This window comes from Capra hircus, chromosome 28 (assembly GCF_001704415.2).
Source record: "Capra hircus breed San Clemente chromosome 28, ASM170441v1, whole genome shotgun sequence".
In the NCBI taxonomy this organism is placed as follows: Eukaryota; Metazoa; Chordata; class Mammalia; order Artiodactyla; family Bovidae; genus Capra; species Capra hircus.
In genome coordinates, this window is record NC_030835.1 from 41,257,430 (window position 1) to 41,282,255 (window position 24,826).

Consider the following 24,826-nt stretch of genomic DNA (forward strand, 5'->3'; position numbering starts at 1 on the left):
CCCTAGGCCCCTGAAGTTCCTGCGCAGGCGCATCGTCGGCACTCGGCCCCTTGCGCAGGCGCAGTGACTGAAGTTCAGACCCGGGCGCAGGCGTATTCGTCTCTCTTCCATCCTGCTTCCTTAGCCCTGGAGTTTGTCCCGGCTTGGGTGGGCCTCCACAGCGGCGGCACCGGCCACGGCGGTACCGGCCACGGCGGTAGTGACAGGGGCTGCGTGAGCCCGGGCAGCAATGGCGATGGCGATGTCAGACAGTGGGGCGAGCCGCCTGAGGCGGCAGCTCGAGTCGGGCGGCTTCGAGGCGCGGCTGTACGTGAAGCAGCTCTCACAGCAGTCGGACGGGGACCGGGACTTGCAGGAGCACCGGCAGCGCATCCAGGCGCTGGCGGAGGAGACGGCGCAGAACCTGAAGCGCAACGTCTACCAGAACTACCGGCAGTTCATAGAGACGGCCCGTGAGATCTCCTACCTGGAGAGCGAGATGTATCAGCTCAGCCACCTGCTGACGGAGCAGAAGAGCAGCCTGGAGAGCATCCCGCTTACCCTGCTGCCGGCTGCCGCTGCCGCGGGCGCCGCCGCCGCCTCTGGAGGGGAGGAGGGAGGAGGTGGCGCGGGAGGCCGCGACCAGCTCCGGGGCCAGACCGGCTTTTTCCCCAGCCCCGGGGGCGCCTCCCGGGACGGTTCTGGGCCAGGCGAGGAAGGAAAGCAGCGAACCCTCACCACCCTGCTTGAGAAAGTGGAAGGCTGCAGGCACCTGCTGGAGACGCCGGGACAGTACCTAGTGTACAATGGTGACCTGGTGGAATACGAAGCGGATCACATGGCCCAGCTCCAGCGGGTGCACGGCTTTCTCATGAACGATTGTTTGCTGGTGGCCACCTGGCTGCCACAGCGGCGGGGAATGTATCGCTACAACGCCCTCTATCCCCTGGATGGTTTGGCTGTGGTCAATGTCAAGGACAACCCACCCATGAAGGACATGTTCAAGCTGTTAATGTTTCCCGAGAGCCGTATTTTTCAGGCAGAAAATGCAAAAATCAAACGGGAGTGGCTGGAAGTGCTGGAGGAAACCAAGAGGGCCCTCAGTGAAAAAAGACGCAGGGAACAGGAGGAGGCAGCGGCCCCTCGAGGGCCACCCCAAGTGACCCCCAAGGCCAGTAACCCATTTGAGGACGAAGACGACGACGAACCAGCTGTTCCCGAGATAGAAGAAGAGAAGGTGGACCTCTCAATGGAATGGATCCAAGAATTGCCTGAAGACCTAGATGTCTGTATTGCCCAGAGGGACTTTGAAGGTGCCGTTGACCTCCTGGATAAATTGAACCATTACCTAGAAGACAAGCCCAGCCCACCTCCTGTAAAAGAACTAAGGGCGAGAGTGGATGAGCGTGTCCGCCAGCTCACCGAGGTACTAGTTTTTGAACTCTCCCCTGATCGGTCCCTGAGAGGTGGTCCCAAGGCGACCCGCAGGGCAGTTTCTCAACTAATCCGGCTTGGCCAGTGCACGAAGGCTTGTGAGCTGTTTTTGAGAAACAGGGCGGCAGCTGTGCACGCTGCAATACGCCAGCTTCGCATTGAAGGGGCCACCTTACTCTACATTCATAAGTTGTGCCACGTCTTCTTTACCAGCCTTCTGGAGACGGCCAGGGAATTTGAGACCGACTTTGCAGGCACCGACAGTGGCTGCTACTCTGCCTTTGTCGTCTGGGCGAGGTCAGCCATGGGCATGTTCGTGGATGCTTTCAGCAAGCAGGTGTTCGACAGTAAGGAGAGCCTCTCCACGGCAGCCGAGTGCGTCAGAGTGGCGAAGGAGCATTGTCAGCAGCTGGGCGACATCGGACTCGACCTCACCTTCATCGTCCACGCCCTTCTGGTGAAGGACATCCAAGGAGCCTTGCATAGTTACAAAGAAATCATCATCGAAGCCACTAAGCATCGCAACTCCGAGGAGATGTGGAGGAGGATGAACTTGATGACTCCAGAGGCCCTGGGGAAACTCAAAGAGGAAATGAAGAGCTGTGGGGTGAGTAACTTTGAGCAGTACACCGGGGATGACTGCTGGGTGAACCTGAGTTACACGGTGGTTGCGTTCACCAAGCAGACCATGGGCTTCTTAGAAGAGGCACTGAAGCTGTATTTCCCAGAGCTGCACATGGTGCTTTTGGAGAGCCTGGTGGAGATCATTCTGGTTGCTGTTCAGCATGTGGATTACAGCCTTCGGTGTGAGCAAGATCCAGAGAAGAAGGCTTTTATCAGACAGAACGCATCCTTTCTGTATGAAACAGTCCTCCCCGTGGTGGAAAAAAGGTTTGAGGAGGGTGTGGGGAAACCTGCCAAGCAACTCCAGGACCTGAGAAATGCCTCCAGACTGATTCGAGTGAATCCCGAAAGTACAACGTCAGTGGTCTGACACCTGGACCTGTTTATGTGTAGCCGTATAGATTGCTTATATATTATTTATATTTATATTAAGTTGTATTAGCATATTCTTTGTACTCTCAAACACATCTTAAAAATAAAAGATGCTCTCAGATAGAAATGCAAAATCAAAAGAAAGAAAAAAAATGTTAAGCTCATACAACAAAAACAGTGGAATTACTAAAATAACTAATATGCCTTTCTTTTAAGTTATGCTAACTCTCTAGTGAATATATTGTCACAGTATAGCGTTTCAGCTTATCCTTTGACTCAACACACTTGCTCACAGTATAGATTATGCGGCGCAGATAGAACAGTACCTGTAAATACACAGAGTATGTGGCGAAAGTCTCCCAGTTCACTGAAATGTTAGGTTTCTGAAAGGATACAGTGCCATATAAAACACCCTGCTTCATATTCTTCTGGACCGTAAAATGTGTTTGAACAATTTGGGGCAGTGGAAGGAGTTGAGAAAATTGGCTTTAGGGTAAACTTTGGTCAACAGAATGCCTTCATGAAAGTAGCTAGTGTGTGGAGTCTAATACTCCAGTCCTTATAGTTCACAAGAAGAAGCTTTTGTAAACACAGTTTAGCAAGCATTTACAACCTGATTTAAATGGTTCATTAGTTGTAGCTGCTAGTTAGCAGCTTGATAACACTTGATTTGGGTGCATTTACTTGAAAATCTCAAGAACTGTGTTAAAAAAATTTTTTTGTACATATTTCTGAGTTGTCTGAAGTTCCAGCTGGAGCTTTTTTCCTTGTCATGTTAAGAATAATAAAGATAACAAGACACATTGTTAAGATAACCCACTTTTAGTGTGGGTTACATAAAGTGACTCAGACTTCATGCAAATGAGAGAAAAGTTTTCATTGAAATACTTACTTGGATTTCAAGGTCTGGGTGATTAGGAAATTAGGGAAAATCGTACGCAGACCCTATAGCATTCTCAAGTGTGACTGCTTTGAGCAGAGATTTGTGTTTTGTGGCTAAGAGGGAAACAGAAAAGTACCCATTAAACTATTGTATCTATTGTATATTGATTATATGGCCTTCCTCATACTTGGAGAGACACTGCTAAGACCCGTTTTCCCCCAGCTTCTAACTATCATTCTTGTCCATAAGTGTCATTTCTGATGTCAATGACTTCAAAAAGTCGTTTCTTTCATCTGAATGAAAATAGTGGTATTAAGACTGTGGAAATTATGTAAAACCTGAAATAGTTTCTAATAGCAGCTGAGGGTTGTAAAGCTCCTTGACGTTAATTACTCATATGCCAGACAAACCTCTTATTTTGTTTAGCTGTGCATATTTGAAAGGTTGAAAATCATTTTTTTGACTAAATTTTTTCATATAACTTTAGCATTTTCTAGATAATAACCATGACTGGATATTTCAGTTGATCAAAAACAGTTGTAACCTGCCTTTTTTTTTTTTTTTTTAAGATCACTGGAAACTTGAATTTGATAAAAATTTTATGCCACTTGAAGTTTCTAAAATTATATTCTATGAAACATGTATTGTGTAAATATTTGATGCTGGGTTCATGAAATGATACTTCTGAAATCAAAACTTCTCTTACGGCATGAAGTTGCAGAAACCTCAGTGTGTATACTCAGATATTCAAATGGTTGCCTCCATAGAATTGTCTGCTTTTTAAAACTGGAAGTACAGAATTTTCTTCTGGTAAAAGTTGTGTGTTCCTCAAAGTTGTAGCAGGAGGAAGTATGCTGTTGGAGAATCAGTTAGTGTGGGACAAGTTGATTAAAGAGCGTCGATGTTGCAACGTGCCTTTGTGCCAAGACAGCAATTTCACTGCATTCCTCCAAGTGGGGTCAGAGCTCTAGTTCTTTAATTAGACTCCAAAACAAGGTCTAAAAATTGAATGCAGTTAGAGATTGCTCCCAAATCTAGTACATACTGTATTATACCACTTACGTGTTGATTGCCTTTTCTCAATTGCTTCAAACATAACACTGTCACTTGAGCTTGAAATCAGACTTGAATGAATTAATTACTGTTGAAAAAAGACACCCTGTGGAATTAAGTCTCTCTTTGATTAAAGCCTCATTACACTTAAGTGCTGAAAACTCATTTATTTTTGTTTCAAATACTACCTATAGTTGTTATCAGCACTAGTATTCTGCAGTTTGCTTTCCTGGGATTGGGAATTCAGGACTTGACATGTAATATAAAATCAGTATGTGTATGTTTTGCTTATTGGTATGCTGTGATCTGAGGGAATCTGAAATGTCTTACCAAAATAAAGCTTACATTTTTTTCTTACACTGGGTAAAATTGATTGATGTTACATTCATTTCTTTTCTTTAATCATTTAATATTCTTATGTTCATGTTACTAAAATGTTTTCAATGCCTAGGTTTTTATGCTTTGTTTTTCTATATGGGGATAATAGGTACAAAACCAGTAGCTAATTTAAGTAATTGTTCTGCTACTTTCAGACTGTGAATTGTCAAATCGCACATTTTTAGGATTCCCCTGAATGGGAGTCAGATATACAAAATATGAATTTACTCAAAGTGGGTTTTGTAGCTTCTGCACATCTTTAAATGTAGAAAATATAATGTGGGCTATATGACCTAAGGACATGGGTCACAAATGACAAAAATCTCCTTTTTTAAAAAAATAATATATGGATACTGCAGGAACTATCACATATAATTGACTTAACAGTATATATCAAGTACTATGCCTCACATAGACTAAAATGTGGGGTGGGGAGGACAGGATAAAGTTAAGTGTGTTTTCTCTTAATGTGTTTAAAAACTGGAGAAAATAGAGAATAAAAACGTTGAAACAAATTAGCAAATTAAAGGCAAAATTGTTGCAAACTAAGCCAAATTAATTTGAATAATTGCACACTGTGTTAAAAAAAAATAAAAAAGACTGAAAAACCTGTGTGTTGTAGTTTAAGTGCCATGGGAGTGCTAAGAAGGAAGAGTGCAGTGTTCTCCTGAGGAGTTTGGAAAGGCCTCGTGGAATCGTTGGCTTGAGTCGGTCCTGGAAGGGACAGGGTTTAGGTGTGCAAGGAAGATGGGCATGAAAGCATGAACAGAGATGTGCAGCGGACAGTCTTGTGAAGTGACGCGCCACTGCCATTGCAGGTGTGCTAGGTTCAAGGTGAGGAAAGCTGTGGCTGTGATTCATCCCCACTAACATACCTGCAGAAGGTATGGAGCAAGAAGCCCACATCATCACACCCGGGCCCCTAGTGACCCTCCTCAGCAGAGGTGCCACTGCTAAGAGTTTCTCGTAATGTTTTCCCCAGAAATCGGACCATCCGGCACCTACTGTCGAGTGTCTTGCTCTCAATTGAGTGTTGCCAGTTCAGTGCTTCTCAGGTTTCCGTGCACCTCACCAGGTTGGGTTTTTCTGTGCCTGAACACCACTCTGCCACAATGAATGGATCTGGCAGGGTTGTGCATTTTCTAATTACTTTGCTGTCTTCCGGGTTTTTTCAGAATTACCAGGAATCCTGAAAAAAGCTCCCTGTGCATGTATCTTTGCTTACTTGTGTGATTATGTCTTAGGAAAGATTTATCGAAATTGCTCAGCCAAACCATACATTTTAAATTTAGGTAAAACATTGTCAGATTGCTGGTCAGGCAGGTCAATAGTGTGGGAGAACACTTGCTTCCCCAAATGTCACTATTTACTTACTGCTTTTCATCGTTCACTGTTTAATAAGATTATTCTGATTAGTAATAACATTTATTCTTTACTCATCTGTGAAAAATCTTACTGTGTTTTCTTTGTAATTTTTATGAGTGAGTTTCAGCAACCTTGTATATCTTTCTTTCTTAAGCTCTGTAAATGTCTTTTGCCATTCTTTTCTTTGATGATCTTTGTATTGTGATTTTGTAGCTTATAGTATAGTGAAGAAATTAATTTTCATGTATACTGTGTTACAGATTTTCCCTTAGTTTGTAATTTATTCATCTATTTATTCATTCATGTATTTATTTTCATAGTATAGTAAATGTTAATCTCTTATGAAGCCACATTTATCTGAGTTTTTTTCTGTGTGATTTGTAAGATTTCTATTAGGTTTCGAAAGGCCTTACCCACTTTCAAATTCCAAAAACATTCATGCTTTTCTTTTAGTAATTTATTATATTTTAATACTTGAAATTTTGCTCCATCTATCATTTGTTTTAGAGTGAAGAATGATGTAAAAATCCTATTTCCTCACAAATAATTAGCAAATTGTTGCAGTAATTTTGAATCATCCTTCTTTTCCCCCCACTTACCTGAAATGCTATTTTAATGACATATTACATTTATTAGATGCGGATCTGAGTACACTTTTAGGCTCTATATTCTGTTTTACTGATACGGTAATTTCTGTGCCATTAACAATCTTAATTGTAGATTTATAATTTGACAGCTGGTACAACTGGTCTTATTATTTTGCTGTTTCAGTTTTTTCTAAGTATTCTTACATATTTATTATCCAATTTTAAGTAATTTAATAACATTCCTTACCATCCTGCCAAACAGTTGAAATAATTTTCATTGAAATAATCTCAAATGTAGATTAATTTAGGGAAGTCTGACATCTTTATAATTTTGAATCTTCCTATTTTATAATTTATTTTGTTTTATTCCTATTTTATTTATGCAAGGGTACTTTTATATCTCAGTAGCATTTTCAAATTTTCTTCAAGTAGATCTTGTACATTTGTTGGTGCATTTATTCCTTGGTACTTCATCTGTTAATACTTTTGTGAATGAAATCCATTATGTTTTCTGACTGTATGTAAGAAATATACAGATTTCAGTTTTCTGGGGTTCTTTTTTAGAGTTTTCCAGTGTGTAATCACATCACCCAAGATGTGATTCTAAAGATAATTTTGCCTCTTAAATTTCTATACATCTTCTGTAGTTCTCAATATCCTGTATTAAATTGAACACCTAAAGCTATGTTAAATCATAGTTTTTGCTTGATGTGAATATAAAGGAATTAGGAATTCTGGTAGATCCATATCTTCTAGAAGTTTTTTTCCTGTTGTTCTCAAAGCACGATGTTGGCTTTTGGTCATTATGTTAAGGAAGTGATCATGGATTTCAGTTAACTAAGAGTTGCGGTTTTAATTTTTTAAGGTCAAGAATGCATGTTGAATTATGAAATGAATCTCAGCATCTATTTAGAGTTTTTTTCTCCTTTTTCATATTAATTTGGTATGTTTTTAGGAAAGATTTCCTAACACTGAATCATACTTCACTCTATGAATTAATTCTATCTTGTAACACATAATCCTTTTAATATACTGCCTGATTCTAGTGAATCTTTCATTAGCATTCTTGCATTGATATCCAGTGCTCATGTCATTTATGAGGTGAGTGCAGCATGATAATAATGATGGTGATGTAATGAGATACATCGCCATTCCTTTTGGTTCCTGAACAATGAGAATGAAAAATCACACAGTGTGGCACAGGTGACTTGCCTTCATGTATGAGCCTCCCTAAGCTGCTGGGGCGGTCAGAGCTCTTAAACGGAGTAAAGGATCCCATTGAATCTCATCCCCATTTCCAGCTGTGTCAGCGATATATAGGATATGCCGCCACGAATCTGACAGGAGGCAGAATGCAGGCAGTAATGTGAGTGATGGGGAGCGAGTGAAGAAGCTTCAGTTGCTCGCCTGGCACTCATCTCCTACTGTGCAGCCCAGTTCTTGAGGCCGGACCAGTACTGCTCTGTGGCCCAGGGGTTGGGGCCCCTGCTCTAAGTCACTGAGCTGTGTGATTGGACTCTGTCTGATATTGACATCTCACCAGGATAGGTTGCTCTTTTTCCAAAGGCTTATCTGTACACATTTTGGGTACTCTGTTAAAATTATAGGTACTCCGCTATGTCAGAGGATATTTTTTAAACTTCCTTAAAAGAATTAAGTTGCAGGTTTGAGTTAATGAGATAGTTACAATAAGACTATTTCCACTAATCACAAGATGTACATTGTTAAGTTCTGAGTGAAAGAAAGTGAAGTCGCTCAGTCATGTCCAGCTCTTTGGGACCCCATGGACTGTAGCCTACAAGGCTCCTCCGTCTTTGGGATTTTCCAGGCAAGAGTACTGGAGTGGATTGCCATTCCCTTCTCCAGGGGATCTTCCCAACCCATGGATCAAACCCAGGTCTCCTGTACTATAAGCAGGCGCTTTACCATCTGAGCCACCAGGGAAGTCCACAAAGGTTGTAGGGGCAGTCGTCCCTCGAGGAGGACTGGTCTTCAGCTAAGGGTATATGAGTAGCTGCGCTCCCCTGCTAGAACCTCCAAACAAGCTCTCAAGTTCTGAGTAAGACTGATATTAAACAGTCTCAAACATGCAGGAACTGCCTTGGGGATTAAAATGCTTGTGACTGCTCCCTGCAGAGGTGAGGGAGGCTCCTAAGCCACTGGGTAGGTGTCATTTAAGTAGGCAAGAGCTTCCCTTGTAGCCCAGTTGGTAAAGAATCTGCCTGCCATAGGAGAAGAAGAAGAAGTGAAGTCGCTCAGTCGTGTCCGACTCTTTGCAACCCCATGGACTGTAGCCCGCCAGGCTCCTCCATCCATGGGATTCTCCAGGCAAGAATACTAGAGTGGGTTGCCATTTCCTTCTCCAGGGGATCTTCCTGACCCAGGGATTGAACCCAGGTCTCCCGCATTGCGGGTAGCCACTTTACCGTGTGAACCAAAATACCTTCTTCTCAATACAGGAGACCTGGGTTCAGTTCCTGGGCAGGAAGATCCCCTGGAGAAGGAAATGGCAACCCACTCTAGTATTCTTGCTTGGAGAATCCCATGGATGGAGGAGCCTGGCGGGCTACAGTCCATGGGGTCGCAAAGAGCTGGACATGACTTAGGGACTAAACCCCCAAGTAGGAAAGTTGCAGGAAAAGAGCTGTGTTTCTCATGTCACACTTCATTAGTTTTGCCTGATAAGTTGATCTCAGACTATTATACCAGCTAAACATATTAAGCAAAGTTACATAAGCCAAGCCAGAGTTAATAATTACCATAAACTGATTCACTGGATAATTCGAAATTACAGAATTATTCCAGGGCTTCCCAGGTGTCTCAGTGGGTGAGGAATTTGCCTGCAATACAGGAGACGCGGGTTCAATCCCTGTATTGGGAAGATCCCCCAGAGGAGGGCAAACCCACTCCAGTATTCTTGCCTGGAGAATCTCATGGACAGAGAGGCCTGGTGGACTACAGTCCTAGGGTCGCAAAGAGTCAGACACGGCTGAGCGGCTGAGCACGCACTCACAAGCCCTTTAACCTAGCAATAATACACTTCTTTGCCTACTTCCTAAAGCAGATTTACCCATTAAACAAATGTATGTGATTTATGAACTTTTCTTTTTAAAATTTTCGATTGGAGGATAATTGCCTTAAATTGTTGTGTTGGTTTCTGCCAGACATCAACATGAACCAGCCCCAGGTAGGCTTTTAGGATTGGAACCCTGAAAGTCAAAGACAAACCAGAAATAAAGAGGCTGTCAAGGGACAGAAGCTGAAGGTGGACTCATCATAAACCATAGATGAAGGGGATCTGTGGTTGCTAGTTCCTCCAGTGAACAGCCAGAAGCAAATGTCAAGTCTTTCACTGAGGATATAAAATTCTCAAATAGTCTGTAACTTTTTTATATACAGTGTTTAGTCCTCAAATAAAAATTGTGAGATCTATGAAAGAGACTGTTTGATTAAAACGAAAGAGAAACAATAGACAATAGAAACAGACTTAACAGAGGACCCAGATAAAAGAGTTATCAGGCACAACTTTAATATGCTCTCAGAAATAAATGACAAAATTCAGAGTTCCTCAGAACTGGAAATGAAAAAGCCAACACAAAATAATGAAATGGAGAGCCTAGAGCTGTAAAACTCAAAACCTGAAATTGAGAACCAATAGATTGAGTTAAGAGAAAATCAGATGCAGCATTATTGAACTGGAAGATAGGTTAAAGTGAAAGAAAGTGAAGTCGCTCAGTCCGACTCTTTGCGACCCCGTGAACTGTAGCCTACCAGGCTCCTCTGTCCATGGGATTCTCCAGGCAAGAAAACTGGAGTGGGTTTCCATTCCCTTCTCTAGGGGATCTTTCCTGACCCAGGGATCAAACCCAGGTCTCCTTGCACTGCAAGGCAGATGCTTTACCCTCTGAGCCACCAGGGAAGATAGATTAGATTAGGTATTGTGGCTCAGATGGTAAAGTGTCTACCCGCAAAGCGGGAGACCTGGGTTCAATCCCTGGGTCAGGAAGATCCTCTGGAGAAGGAAATGGCAACCCACTCCAGTACTCTTGCCTGGAAAATCCCATGGATGGAGGAGCCTGGTAGGTTACAGTCTATGGGGTCACAAAGAGTCGGACATGACTGAGTGACTTCACTTCAATTCAGACACAAGGTATTCAGCACAAAGAAACTTTTACAAGGGGGCATCAACAACATTTAGAATGTGGCTAATTAGAACCTCAGAGGGAAAGCTTACTTTCCAATTTTCATCTTTATATTGCTTTTTGCCCTAATTTGTGAGAAATGTCTCATCTTCCAACTTCTACTGAGTTTTTCATTTCCAATGTTTTCATGTTTATTTTTCCTGAGCTTGCTTTTTGTCTGACTGTCCCTTTATATGGGTTTCCCTGGTGGCTCAGATGCTAAAGAATCTGCTTGCAATGTGGGAGACCTGGGTTCAATCCCTGGGTTGGGAAGATCATCTTTTACCTCACAGAGGACATTAAGGATATCAGGTTTTATTGTTACAATGAACCCTGGGGTCTGGGTTCTCTGTGCCAACACTCCTCACCCTGCCCTGCTTGCTGCCCTCCCTATAACCCAGCACTCTACTGTTGATTTCTGGATTCAACAGTAGATTGAATCCTGTAGGACAAACCCCTCCCCACCCCACCAGCCCCAAGGCCATGTTTCCTTCTGAAGAACTCCAGGACCAGGTGGAGGAGACAAGAGGTGAGGGTCAGGGGGAGGTGTCTTTCCTTCTCATTGCTTTCTTGGAGCCTTGCTTCTTCCTGCAAATCCTATCTTCTGCCTCAGGTTTATTTTTTATTATTTTTTTTGCCTCAGGTTTATTTAATTTTTTAAAATGTTGGTTTATGTTTTATTTATAAATCTCAGCTGTTTTGGATTATGATGTGTTTACAAGGCTACACAGGTAATGTGGAAGGGAAAATGGAAAAATACAAATGGCAGAAAATGTCTTACAGTAATAAATTTTTTTTTTTTTTTGCAAGCAGCAACCTTTTCTCGGTCTTTTTTCATCTATGTATATACATATAGTCTCTTAAAAATATTTTTTTCATCAGAGTTTATCATAGGATTTGTTTTTAAATTGGAGGATAATTGCTTTATAATGTTGTGTTAGTTTCTGCTGTACAACAATGTGAATCAGCTATAAGTATATATATATATATATAAAACATATATATATATCCCCTCCCTCTTGAAAAGCCCTCCCACCCCACCCCGCACCCCACTCCCCTAGGTTGGCACACAGCACCAAGCTGAGCCTCCTGTGTGATACCACAGCTTCCTGCTAGCTAGCTATTTTACACACGGTAGTTTATATACGTCAGGCTACTCTCTCAGTTCATCCCAACCTTTCCTTCTGTGCTGTGCCCACAAGTCCATTCTCTGCATCTGGTTTCTATTCCTTCCCTATAGTAGCTTCATCAGTCCCATTTTTCTAGATTCCTTATATATGTGTTAATATATGATATTTGTTTTTCTCTTTATGACTTGACTCCACTCTGTGTGAAACAGACTCTAGGTTTATCCACCTCACTACAAATGACCTGATGCTGGGAAAGGCTGAGGGCTGGAGGAGAAGGGGACGACAGGGGATGAGATGGTTGGATGGCATCACCAACTCGATGGACATGGGTTTGAGCAAGCTCTGGGAGTTGGTGATGAACAGGGAAGCCTGGTGTGCTGCAGTCCATGGGGTCACAAACAGCTGGGCACGACTTAGTAGCTGATCCACAACAAATGACACAGTTTTGTTCCTTTTCATGGCCGAGCAACGTTCCGTTGTATATATGCACCGCATCTTTATCCCTTCATCTGTCAATGGCCATTTAGGTTGCTTCCACATCCTGGCTAGTGTAAACCGTGCTCCAGTGGACACGTGTCATCTTGAATTACGATTTTCTCAGGATATATGCCCAGTAGTGGAATCGCTGAATCATATGGTAGTTTTATCCCTAATTTCTTGAAAACAAGTCTAAAAGTCTAAGAGGGAAACATTTTGCTGGCAATTCTTTTTGCCTTCCATCCCACTGCTATTAATAATTTCCCCTAAGACAAAGAAAAGGGAGCTTAATTGTTTGAACTGTGAAAAAGGAAAAGAAAAAATATGAGAAAAGTGGAAACATCAAGAAAGAAATATTCATCCACATATGTATATTTGGATGGTGATTTTAAATAAAGAATTAGAGACAGAGAGAGAGGAAGGAGGCGGCGGGGCTCAGTGATGGCAGCAAAGCTGATACCCCAGCAGGAAGACACAGTGGCCTCAAGGTGGGAGCCTGTCTCCACTCCAGGAAGATTCTGTCCTCAGCTGAGTCCCGGGGCAGCTTAAGTGACCCACTCTACCCCTTGGACCAGCACTTTTGCTTCCCCAGGTCCTGCCCTGAGCCGCTCTGGGCCATTGCCTGGGCTCCTGCACCTCCATCCTTTTGGCCTCTGACCTGTGACTGAGCATTATATAGTCCTATGGGCAATGACTGTTTCACCAAAAGCATTCATGAAATGGAAACAGTAAATGGAAATAATTTAAATCATGTCATAGAACATCCATGCAGCTCGCTTTCTTGTGGATAAAAGGATTAACCTAAGGGTAACAACCTCACAGTTGTCCTGTGGGTCAAATGAGCTAATATTAGGGCTCTTCTGAGGGCGCGTGGCACAGAGCTGGCCCCGTCTGGCCTTGGGTGCACCCCGGGGGACACACTGGCCCACTGAGGCCTTGCCCGCATCCCCGACCTTAAGCTCTTCAGTTCAGAGCCTGCCACACCTGACAACTTGCACAATGGGAAGCTTCAGTTTTTCAGGCAGAGTGGTACCTTCGATTTCAACTCAGGAATTTTACATGTAAAGAGCATAACTTCCTCCTCTCAAGCTAAGGACAGCCCGAGCCAGTGGAGATCCCATGAGCATCCCACCACCAGGGTGACTGACACCCACCCCTGGGAAGCACTCTGTGGCTGTAAGGGCCACTACCCACAGGACGAGCTGGGGACAGGGGGCCCAGCTTCTGCATGCCCATGTATGAGGACAGGTAAGAGCCAGCAGTGATCTGATCTTTACTGGATGCTTCCTGTGGGTTAAAGCACCATGAGTGAACAGGTACCCCCTCATTCTCATGGAAGAGAGGAGAAAATGAGGCTGCAGGGGTTGGTACAAGGTAGTGGCAGGCTTGGGCCTGGGTTGGTGCCCTGGCCAGCTGGGAACAGGCCACAGATCAGGGCCCTGGCCATGCCTATGCGGACAGGAGGGCGTGCTATCCGCCCAGCTTCTGGACACCAGGAGCTGGGGCTGGTGATGGGAATGGGCCCCGCTAGCACCACTGCCCTTCCCAGCCCTCTCCCCAGTCCTGGGGCAGAAAGGCCAGACTCTGCGGGCCCTCAGCCCAGCTCCAGCCTGCCTGCCTTTCCTTGGCTGCCCCCTTCGTGGGGACCAGGACTTGCAGGAACAGGTGGTCTTTTTTCCCCTGGGAAGGCGCTCTTTCCTCTACTTTCTCCTTGGAAGTGGAGCCTCTCCTGTGACCCCACGCAGTCATTTCTGCTCTTGCGCACAGCCGGCTCCCAGGGACAGCTCCACGGTAAAATGACTGCTTGACATCTGGTTCCGAGTTTGTTGCAGTGTGAACCTGGGTAAGCTATTGAACCTCAGTCTGTCTGGGCGGCCATATGGTGGAGGTAGAGTAACATGCAGCCTGCTGTCTGCAGGAGTGAATGAGCGAACAATGTAAGGGATTTAAGATGGTGCCTGGCACACAGCAGGTGCTTAATGCATGTTACCTGTTATGACCACTGTTTGTCTTTAAGGGGCAGGTGGCAGCAGCCTGTGTGCCCAGAAGACCTACCTACGGGAGGCAAGACTGTGGACTGGTCCTACCCCCACCTAGTCGACACCAGGATTTCTCCGTGTCAGCACTGGTGCAGGTGGCTGGAAGCCTGCAGAAGAGCATACATGGTCCAGCTCTCTTGACCTGCAATGCGATTAGGTTTTTCTAATTTCACTCTCTTTAATGCACTTCTGAAGGAGTCTAGTCCAAACCTACAGAAGAAACATCATGAACAGGTAAGAAAGGAAAATAATGCCATTGGGGAAATGTAGATGTAGGGACCCCTGGTGGTCCAGTGGTTAAGAATCCGTTTGCCAGTGCAGGGGACTTGGGTTCAATCCCTGGTCCAGGAACTAAGATCCCATATGAGCAACTAAGCTCATGTGCTAGAGCCCGTGCTCCACAATAAGAGAAGCCCCTACAATGAGAGACCCGCACAATACAAGCAGAGAAAGCCCAGCCCAGCACAAAAAGACCCAGCGCAGTGGGGAAAATAAAGATGAAGATGTCGATACTGCTTTGGCCAGCGAAAGTAAATCAGTGAGTGCTCCTGTTTCAGAGTGTCATTTTTATTAATAGGAAACCCGCATCATCGCTGTCCCTGAGTACCTGCTGGCAGGCTGCTGCCTCCCAGGTTTGGCTAAGTCTTGGCTCTGCCCCTCCGTCCATGGGGCAGCTCATCACAGCCTGAGATCTGGCTACTTGGGTGACCTTGACTGACTTTTGCCCAGTGGCCCCAAGATCATGCCTTCCTAGAGCCATCTGACGTAGACACTGTGCTTCCCACCCTAGTGGGGTGACCTGGGAACCTGTATGTTCAGCCAGCTCTCCAGGTGACTCTGAGATAACAATTGTCAACCACTAACACATAAGTACAGCTAATTATGACTGTACAGATGTGTTCTGCTTTAACCTCCAAGCTTGCCTGAAGAAACTGATAAATCTTTTTACCTATGAGTTTCCCATGGGAAAAGAAAGCCGAAAAGTTGCTTTGTCTCTACTTTGTCAAACTGACACAGATGGAAAATCTTATTTTTTCATTTCCAGTTAACACAGATGGGGCAGAATCACACTTTCTAAGAAAATTAGTTTTTTTATGTGTTAGTTATTTGTGGAATTGTTTCCTTTTGGTTCTCAGTATTTAATGGCTCGGTTTCCAAAGAAATCAAAGGTTTCAAGCCTCAAGAGTCTACACAGAAGCAGCAAGGACTTTGCCTGTGTGTGTGTGAAGTCGCTTCAGTTTGTGTCTGACTCTTTGCCACCCTATGGACTACAGCCCGCCAGGCTCCTCTGTCTATGGGATTCTCCAGGCAAGAATGCTGGAGCGGGTTATCATACCCACTGGTTTGACCCAGGGATCAAACCAGGGTCTCTTATGTCTCCTGCATTGGCAGAAAATTCTTTACCACTGGGCTTCCCTGGTGGCTCAAAGCATCTGCCTGCAACGCAGACCTGGGTTCAATCCCTGGGTCAGGAAGATCCCCCAACTAAGCGCCACCTGGGAAGACCTAGTCTTAATAGCTGAGACATAAAAGCAACCTAAATGTCCATCAATAAATGAATGGATAGAGAAGTTGTGGTATTTATATACAGCAGAATACTTCTCAGTCACAAAAAAGGTAGGAAATCTTGCCATTTATGACACTCTGGATGGACCCTGAGGCCATTATGCTAAGTGAAGTAAGTCACACAAGAAAAGATAAATACCATACAATCTCACTTATATGTGGAATCTACAGGGAGAAAAAAAGAAAAAATTGAGTTCCTGGATATAGAGAACAGATTGCTGGTAGCCTGAGGCAGCAGGTTTGGACATGGATGAAATGGGTCTGGGGGTGGGGCGGGTCAAAAGGAACAAGCTTCCAGTTACAAGATGAGTGACGTCCTGGGGATGTGATGTACAGGATGGTGGCTCTAATTAATAATACTGTATTGCACACTTGACAGTTGTTGAGAATAGGTCTCAAAAGTTTCTATGACAGGAGAAAAGAATTCTGTAACCATATTTGGTGACGAATAATAACTGGACTTATTGTGGGGATCATTTTGCAATGTATACAAATACTGAATTATGACATTTACACCTGAAACTAATATAATGCTATTTCAATTATACAACCATTTTTTAAAAAAGTGGAAAAGAGAGAGAAGAGAGAAGCAGGAAGAGGCAGTGTGAGGACTCAGCTGGACACCGTGGCTTTGAGGGGACCCAGGAGCTGAGGGACATGGTGGTCGTTGGAAGCTGGAAACGGTGAGGAAACATACACGCATGACAGCCTCAGAAGGAAGGCAGCCCACTGAGATTCCCTTTCAGACTTCTGACCTGAACAGTAAGATAATAAAGTTGCTTGAGCCACAAACAGAAACTCACTGAGAACAAAGCACATCACTTGAAATTTCAGAAGGGAGATCCTAAAGATTTTCTGAGAAAGCAAATGTTTATATTCAGGAATCAGAACGTTCTAATCAACTTCAGAAAACAGAAGATAAAGGAGAAATACTTTTCAAAATTCTGAAGGAAAATTATCTCTAACTTAGTTAGAACTCTACACCCAGCTAAGCCATCAGACAACTGTGACTGTGGAAAGATATTTTCAAGCAGGTGAAACCTAAAATATTAATCCCTTATACCCCTGGAACATGTGCTTCACTAAAATTAATAAACAGATAAAAAGAAAGACATGGGATCCAAGAGAGAGGGGAATCCAATGCAGAAAAGTGAAGGGGAATGTTAAGATAAGTTTCCCAGTGATGGGAAACCCCTGGTTGACAGCTCTATAGCAACCAGTCCAGGGTGGGCTCTAGAAAAATGTGTTTGAACCTACTGAAGGGGGAGTCCTACTTCTGTCAGAGTTGATAACTTTAATCAGGAAAAACAAAAAGGAAAAGACACGAACGGAGTCAAGTCACACATCAAAATCTGTTTCCTACCCCACACTGAAGGATTTGACCTGTTGGTGAGAGGAAGAAGAGCTATCTGGAAAGCTGTGACTTCCACCATGGCCCAGCTGACCCTGGAGGATGGCAGGTGCCTGAGACAGCCCAGTGAGGCACATGTAACGCTCTTGGGCTGAACAGCTGGACTGAGGCTGGCTCCTAAGGTTGTCAGTCAGGGATGCAAGCGCCTATGGCCATACTGACCACTCTGGAAGTGTCCAATCTCATTTACTCTGGAAGCCATGTAGGGTGTGTCCCAGTCATTAGTCACAGTAACAACAGGTTATACTTACTGCCAAGGACTGGATCTAACATTTTACTGACAGTACTTCTTACAACTCAAGAGGTGCTCTCCTCATCCCCATTTTATGGATAAGGAAGTTGAGGCTCTAAGACATTAAGCAAATCACACAGGGCTCGCGTATGGTTGCTGGATCTCACAGCCAGTTGGGCTTCAGACTGCATTCTTGGCTGCTACGTTGTGTGGTGTTAGGATGGGATACTGTCCTGGAAAACCAGATGCTATGGGTCCTCCTTTTACTAACTTCAAAGCAAGGGCAGCGCCACAATTTATGGACGGGATGGGGGACAGGGGCAGTTTAGGGACAGCAGTGTGGCTTGTAGCTGCAGGTGTGTGCAGGAGCTCGTGTGGGGCAGGGTGCAGGATACCCATTTTGAAGCCCCATCAGCACAGGAAGCAGGCTGTTCTTTGACTAAGACCTTAGATTGACTTGGGGACTTGGGAGGGTCTGAGGAGACTGAGAGAGAGAGTCCCACCTACCCACTCACCGCCCACAGCTGCCCCTACGGCAAAACCTCAACTGTCTGGGCTGCATCCCATCTCCCGCCTCTCACTATGGGCTTGCTTGCCTGGCTCTGATGCCGGAACTGGCCAGGAGAAGTCTACAGCCATTTGCACCCAAGTAGCTTTGTCCCCAAACTGGAAATGCATTACAAACACATCAGAAAGTAAATAAAAGTCATCTTACTCAGTCTTCAACACACACATAGCAGTGAGAAAACAAGTAACCAGACTGGGTGCATGGGGAGTCTTTCTAAGGCACACCCACTCAGCAAGGACTGGCCAGGGCCCCAGCTTCCCCACTGCTCTGGACTACCTGGAGGGCAGCAGCTCAGTGCTGTTTAGCTGGCAAGCCATACGATCCATACAAGCCAAGAACTGTTCAACTGACTCAGCTCTTAGTCAGTCTTCTCTGGCTTCCCAACAAGCAGAGCCACACAGAGGGGCCCTCTGCCCCGAGTGCACCAACTAGGGGAGTGACTCTCCAATCCGGATATGCAGCACAAACAGCTGGGCCTCTGGGGAACGAACACACATTCCAGGGATTTGGATACAGACAGTCCTACAACCAAATGCTGAAACCACGTTTCAGCATTTCCCATGGGACTTATATTCCTATTCAAATGTTTAATAAGAAGTCTCTAAGGCACTGCAGAAATTGAGCCTTGCTGCTATGGACTGAATGGTGGTCCCCAAATTCAGATTGTTATTGTTCAGTCGCTCAGTTGTGTCCGACTCTTTGCGACCCCATGGGCTACAGCACACCAGGCTTCTCTGCCCTTCTCCATCTCCCAGAGCTTGCTTAAACTCATGTCCATTGAGTTGGTGATGCCTCACGATGTGTCATGTCCAATCATCTCGTCCTCTGTTGCCTCCTTCTCCTCTTGCCCTCAATTCTTCCTAGTCTCAGGGTCTTTTCCAATAAGTCGGATCTTCACATCAGGTGGCCAAAGTATTGGAGCTTCAGCATCAGTCCCTCCAATCAATGTTCAGGATTGACTTCCTTTAGGATTGACTGGTTTGATTTCCCTGCTGCCCAAGGGGCTCTCAACAGTCTTCTCCAGCACCATAGTTCAAAATTCAGATACTGAAGCCCTAATTCCCAATGTGACATATCTGGAGCCGTTGGCAATAACTAGGGCTGGACTGGGCAAATGGGGTGGGGCCCTAGTCCGATGGGGTAATGCCCTTCTAAGAGATTCCAGAGAGACTGCTGTCTTCAGATGCACAGAGAGGTAAGGTGAGCACGCTGAAAGATGGTGGCCTGCTACAAGTCCAGCAAAGAGGCTTCAGAATGAAACCTACCTTGCTGGCACCTTGGTCTTGGACTCTGAGCCTCCCGAACTGTAAAAAACCAAATTTCTGCTGTTTAAGTTGCCCACTCTGTGGTATCTCATTAAGGCAGCCCAAGCAGATGAATATTCCTGCCTTTCTTTTTAATTCCATTTTCCATGGCTCTTGTTTCAGTTACATTGGTCCTCCAGGTCCTTCAGAACCAATCCTAGGACATTCTGCTCACAGTGCTCTCTGCATGCTCACCCCTGGCCCCCTCCTCTGTCACCTCAGCCCCACATTTCGAGGACTGGCTGATCTCATCCAAATTCTCAGCTTAAATGCCCTTCCAGAAGTGGCGAGTGGTTTGCTATTTGCCCATCTTATTTCAAACTTTTCTTTCCTTGAATTGTTAAGCCTATTTATGACACATCGCATAACTTCTCTTTGTCACATGTACTTTCTCTAATTCAGTTTTACTGATTAAGGCCCTTGGGGGGCAAAGTGTAACAGACGATAGCTACTTTATTATATATCTTTGTCAAATGTGTACTTGTTTGAGGTAACCTGAATTAAAGAAAGTCACGAGAAGCGTTAAGACATGCCCTTTCTAGTAGTTTTCTTTTGATAGCCAGAGCCTTTATAGAGTTGATGCTGCATTTTAATTCAGAAGTCAACATAACAGTTAAATACATGTAATAAGTTGAAAGTGTTAGTGAAATAGGAGCTAGGCTTTGTATTTCCAAACATGTTTCCAAAAGCCTGTTTTATTTTAAAACACACACAGGGTTGGACACAAATGTCTTTTTAACCATTGTGGAGGAGATTTTACTGACTGCTTAAATTGATGGCTTTCCCTCTGTACCGAGTCCACTGTTCTCGAAGCCTTATAAAGGGTGAGAAGACGGGTTTCTTCCTTTACTTCCCGCTTTGTTGTAATACTAGTCCGTGAATGACAGAAATTACATGACCAATTTTTCCGTAACCATTTGGCAATCATTAAAGCTTCGCAGCTGCTGGTTTTCCTACCGGTGTTTTACAACCTAAGGTAAAAACAGAGAGATGGCTCATGAAATGACACCGAGTTTGCCCTTCCTCGTACAATTGCTTGGGCACTGGCGAAAGAAAAACACATGACACTTGTGCAGAGTTTTACAGACTGAAAAAGAATCAGTGGAGACAGCAGCACCCTTAATAGGAGAAGCAGCAGTGTCTCAAAGAGGCGATGGGCACGGCCACAGTGCCCCCAGCCATGTTTCCTGAACTTCAAGGCTAGCATGTTCTAGTATGCTCACACTCACACCGCTGCCTTCTGAGGTTAAGAAAGCAACTCCATCATCCTTAGAATGAGGGTTTTGGTGTCTACTTTAGCTTTATGCCTCTCTCACCAAATTCCAAAGAATAGCTGCTGCTAAGTCACTTTTCGTGTGACCCCAGAGACGGCAGCACACCAGGCTCCGCTGTCCCTGGGATTCTCCAGGGAAGAACACTGGAGTGGGTTGCCATTTCCTTCTCCACCAAAGAATAGCAGGGAGATTAAAAAAAAATCTTAAATGAACAATGCAAAGAAATAGACGAAAACAAAAGAATGGGAAAGACTAGAGATCTCTTCAAGAAAATTAGAGACACCAAGGGAATGTATCATGCAAAACAGGGACACAACAAAGGACAGAAATGGTGTGGACCTAACAGAAGCAGAAGGTAATAAGCGCTGGCAAGAACACACAGAAGAACTGTACAAAAAGGGTCTTAATGACCCAGATAATCATGATGGTGTGGTCACTCACCTAGAGTCAGACATCCTACAGTGTGAAGTCAAGTGGGCCTTAGGAAGCATCACTATGAGCAAAGGTAGTAGAGGTGACAGAATTCCAGTTGAACTATTTCAAATCCCAGAAGATGCTGTTAAAGTGCTGCACTCAATATGCCAGCAAATTTGGAAAACTCATCAGTGGCCACAGGACTGGAAAACATCAGTTTTCATTCCAATCCCAAAGGCAGGCAATGCCAAAGAATGTTCAAACTACCATACAATTGTATTCGTTTCGCACGTTGGCAAGGTAATGCTCAAAATCCTTCAAGCTAGGCTTCAACAGTACGTGAACTGAGAACTTCCAGATGTACAAACTGGATTTAGAAAAGGCAGAGGAACCAGAGACCAAACTGCCAACATCCACTGTCTCACAGAAAAAGCAAGAGAATTCCAAGAACCATCTATTTCTGCTTTACAGACTATGCTAAAGCCTTTGACTGTGTGGATCATAACCAACTGTGGAAAATTCTTAAAGAGATGGGAATACTGGACCAACTTACCTGCCTCCTGAGAAACCTGTATGCAGGTCAAGAAGAAACAGAACCAGATATGGAATAAACGAACAGGCTCAAAACTAGGAAAGGAGTACATCAAGGCTGCATATTGTCACCCTGTTTATTTAACTTATATACAGAGTAGGTCATGCGAAATGCTGGGCTGGATGAAGCACAGCTGGAATCAAGATTGCCGGGAGAAATATCAACAACCTCAGATATGCAGACAATACCACCCTAATGGCAGAAAGTGAAGAGGAACTAAAGAGCCTCTTGATGAAGATGAAAGAGGAGAGTGAAAAAGCTGGCTTAAAACTCAACATTCAGAAAGCTAAGATCATGGCATCTGGTCCCATCACTTCACAGCAAATAGATGGGGAAACAATGGAAACAGTGACACACTTAATTTTAGTGGCCTCTGTGGACGGTGACTGCAGCTATGAAATTTAAAAAAAAGACACTTGCTTCTTGGAAGAAAACCTATGAAAAACCTAGACAGCATTTTTTAAAAAGCAGAGATGTCACTTTGCTAACAAAGATCCACGCAGTCAAAGCTATAGTTTTTCCAGGTGCCATGGATGTGAGAGTTGGACCGTAAAGAAGGCTGAGAGCCACAGAACTGATGCTTTTGAATTGTGGTGTTGGAGAAGACTGTTGAGAGTCCCTTGGACAATAAGGAGATCAAACCAGTCAATCCTAAGGAAATCAACCCTAAATATTCATTGAAAGGACTGATGCTGAAGCTAAAGCTCCAATACTCTGGCCACCTGATGTGAAGAGTTGACTCACTGGAAAAGGTCCTGATGCTGGGAAAGACTGAAGGCAGAAAGAGAAGGGGACGACAGAGGATGAGATGGTTGGATGGCATCACCAACTTAATGGACATGAGTTTGAGCAAACTCTGGGAGATGGTGAAAGACAGGGAAGCCTGGTGTGCTGCAGTCCATGGGTCGCAGAGTCAGACACGACTTAGGAACTGAACACCACCACCACAAAATTCAAAATCGAATTTCAAAGTTATATATTCTGAACTTTCAGACATACTCTAAACAGAAGACTATTTACAGTACTAAGGGCCTGGGTTCAGGCCCCATTCAAGAAAGGTCCTTGGCAATGAAATGGGAGCTAATGAATCCAAGGACTAGAAGGAGAGGAATCTTCTTGATTTCACCAGGACTAGATCATGCACCCTGACTAGTTATGTTAGGAGCTGATCATTTTCATGCTGTTTAAGACTGCCAATTTTATGTCTGGTGTGTTTTCTGTTAGTTTTCTCCTTGCTGCTGCTGCTGCTAAGTCGCTTCAGTCATGTCTGACTCTGTGCGACCCCATAGACGGCAGCCCACCAGGCTCCCCCATCCCTGGGGTTCTCCAGGCAAGAACACTGGAGTGGGTTGCCATTTCCTTCTCCAGTGCATCAAAGAGAAAAGTGAAAGTGAAGTCGCTCAGTCGTGTCGGACTCTGTGCGACCCCATGGACTGCAGCCCACCAGGCTCCTCCATCCATTGATTTTCCAGGCAAGAGTACTGGAGTGGGGTGCCATTGCCTTCTCCAAGTTTTCTCCTTAGTTCCTTAAGAAAACTCTAGACGATAGAAATAGTTCTTTGCCTAAAGGGAAGGACGAAATTCTGTTGTGCGATAAATTTTAACCCCTTTGGAAAAACTTTTTCCTAATTAACATCAACTCATTTTTATGTAGACACTGGAATAAAGCTTATCTATGAATAAAAAAAACAGTTCTCTGTGTGTATTAAAGCTCAACTGCTGTTCATTTTGATAAGTTATTTAGTACCACACTTTCTTGTTTTACTATATGTTGCTAAATGCAATGTGAAAACCCATCACATTTTATTAAATGGTACTTACCAAGCATTTCCTCTAACTTTGTTGTGGCAGGTTCATTTACGTTAAATATATAATCATTATTTCTAGGAGAAAAAATAATAAGCTTTCTTATTGCATAAATTAGGACGAAAAGACAACATTCATTTTTTATATAGTAAGAATATGTTTAAATAGTCTTCCTCAAGGGTAGTTTTAAATAGTTGAAAGTTGTGTGTATATTAATATATATATGAGTACACACACACACACACACACACACACACACACACACACACACACACACACGACATGCCCCCTACTTGGATTTTCTTATAATTAACCAATATGTGTGCACGTGTACTCAATCACTCAGTCATGTCCAATTCTTTGCACCCCATGGACTGCACCCACCAGGCTTCTCTGTCCAGGGAATATTTCAGGCAATGAAGGAGTAGGTTGCCATTTCCTACTCCAGAATTAACCTATACATTTCAATAATTAGGTCAAAGGCAAAATGCTGGCCTAAAGCAATGTTTCCCTTTGCTTCAGTGTATTTTTATTCATAGCCACATAAAGTCTGCATGGTAACGCAGTGACTTCACTACTCAGAACACACAAAAGAGAAGCATGACGTGATGCTTCCTAGATCACGTGCGTCTCCACAGTTCTCTCTGTGGATCTGGTGCTCAGCTGTTCTGAGCTGTCGCTGCCCCGAGCCCACCCTGGGCACTGTGCTCCGTTACTTACACCTTCTTCTTCTCCACCACACCGAGCCTCACAAAAGCTGCTAAGGCATTTTTCTGTACGTCGGAGGACAACACATCGTAACACTGTGAGGCCCCTAAAACACAGGGATGAGGGCGTGAGTAACCTCCAGTTTGTTCTCAGTGGAGAGAAAGCACCACCTTCAGGGCTGCGACTCACCTTGATCGAGAAGCTGACTTATGAATTTTCTAACTCTTATGAAGTACTGTTTCTCAGTGAAGTAGTCTTCTTCTTCATTCAAGAGGTATTTGCAAATTATCTGAGTTTTAAGAGGGGGGATAAGAGGAACAGAAAGTGAAAAAGGGCAGCCAACTACAAGAGAACAGTAAAGATTTCACACTGACCCTCTTATTCTGCCCCTCCATGGCAGAATGAAGACCCCTCCCCTTGCACAAAAAGGTTCTACCACTCTCCTGGGA

The 24,826-nt window shown here is 44.2% G+C and overlaps 2 protein-coding genes across 2 annotated transcripts in view; one reads left to right on the top strand and one right to left on the bottom strand.

Annotated features, from left to right (window-relative positions):
* On the top strand, nt 66-4,704 carry EXOC8 (exocyst complex component 8). The gene has a single exon (XM_005698972.3). It carries the CDS (start codon nt 230-232, stop codon nt 2,405-2,407), a length of 2,178 nt encoding a protein of 725 aa, XP_005699029.3. The 5' UTR covers nt 66-229; the 3' UTR covers nt 2,408-4,704.
* GNPAT (glyceronephosphate O-acyltransferase) overlaps nt 20,155-24,826 on the bottom strand; it is a 37,147-nt gene continuing 32,475 nt past the window's right edge. Inside the window, exons 13-16 of the mRNA XM_005699006.3 lie at nt 24,567-24,666; nt 24,390-24,483; nt 23,685-23,746; nt 20,155-20,554 (exon numbers count right to left, since the gene is read on the bottom strand). Coding sequence (XP_005699063.2) covers nt 20,511-20,554; nt 23,685-23,746; nt 24,390-24,483; nt 24,567-24,666 — 300 coding nt within the window. The 3' untranslated portion in view covers nt 20,155-20,510. The remainder of the gene's footprint in view (nt 20,555-23,684; nt 23,747-24,389; nt 24,484-24,566; nt 24,667-24,826) is intronic.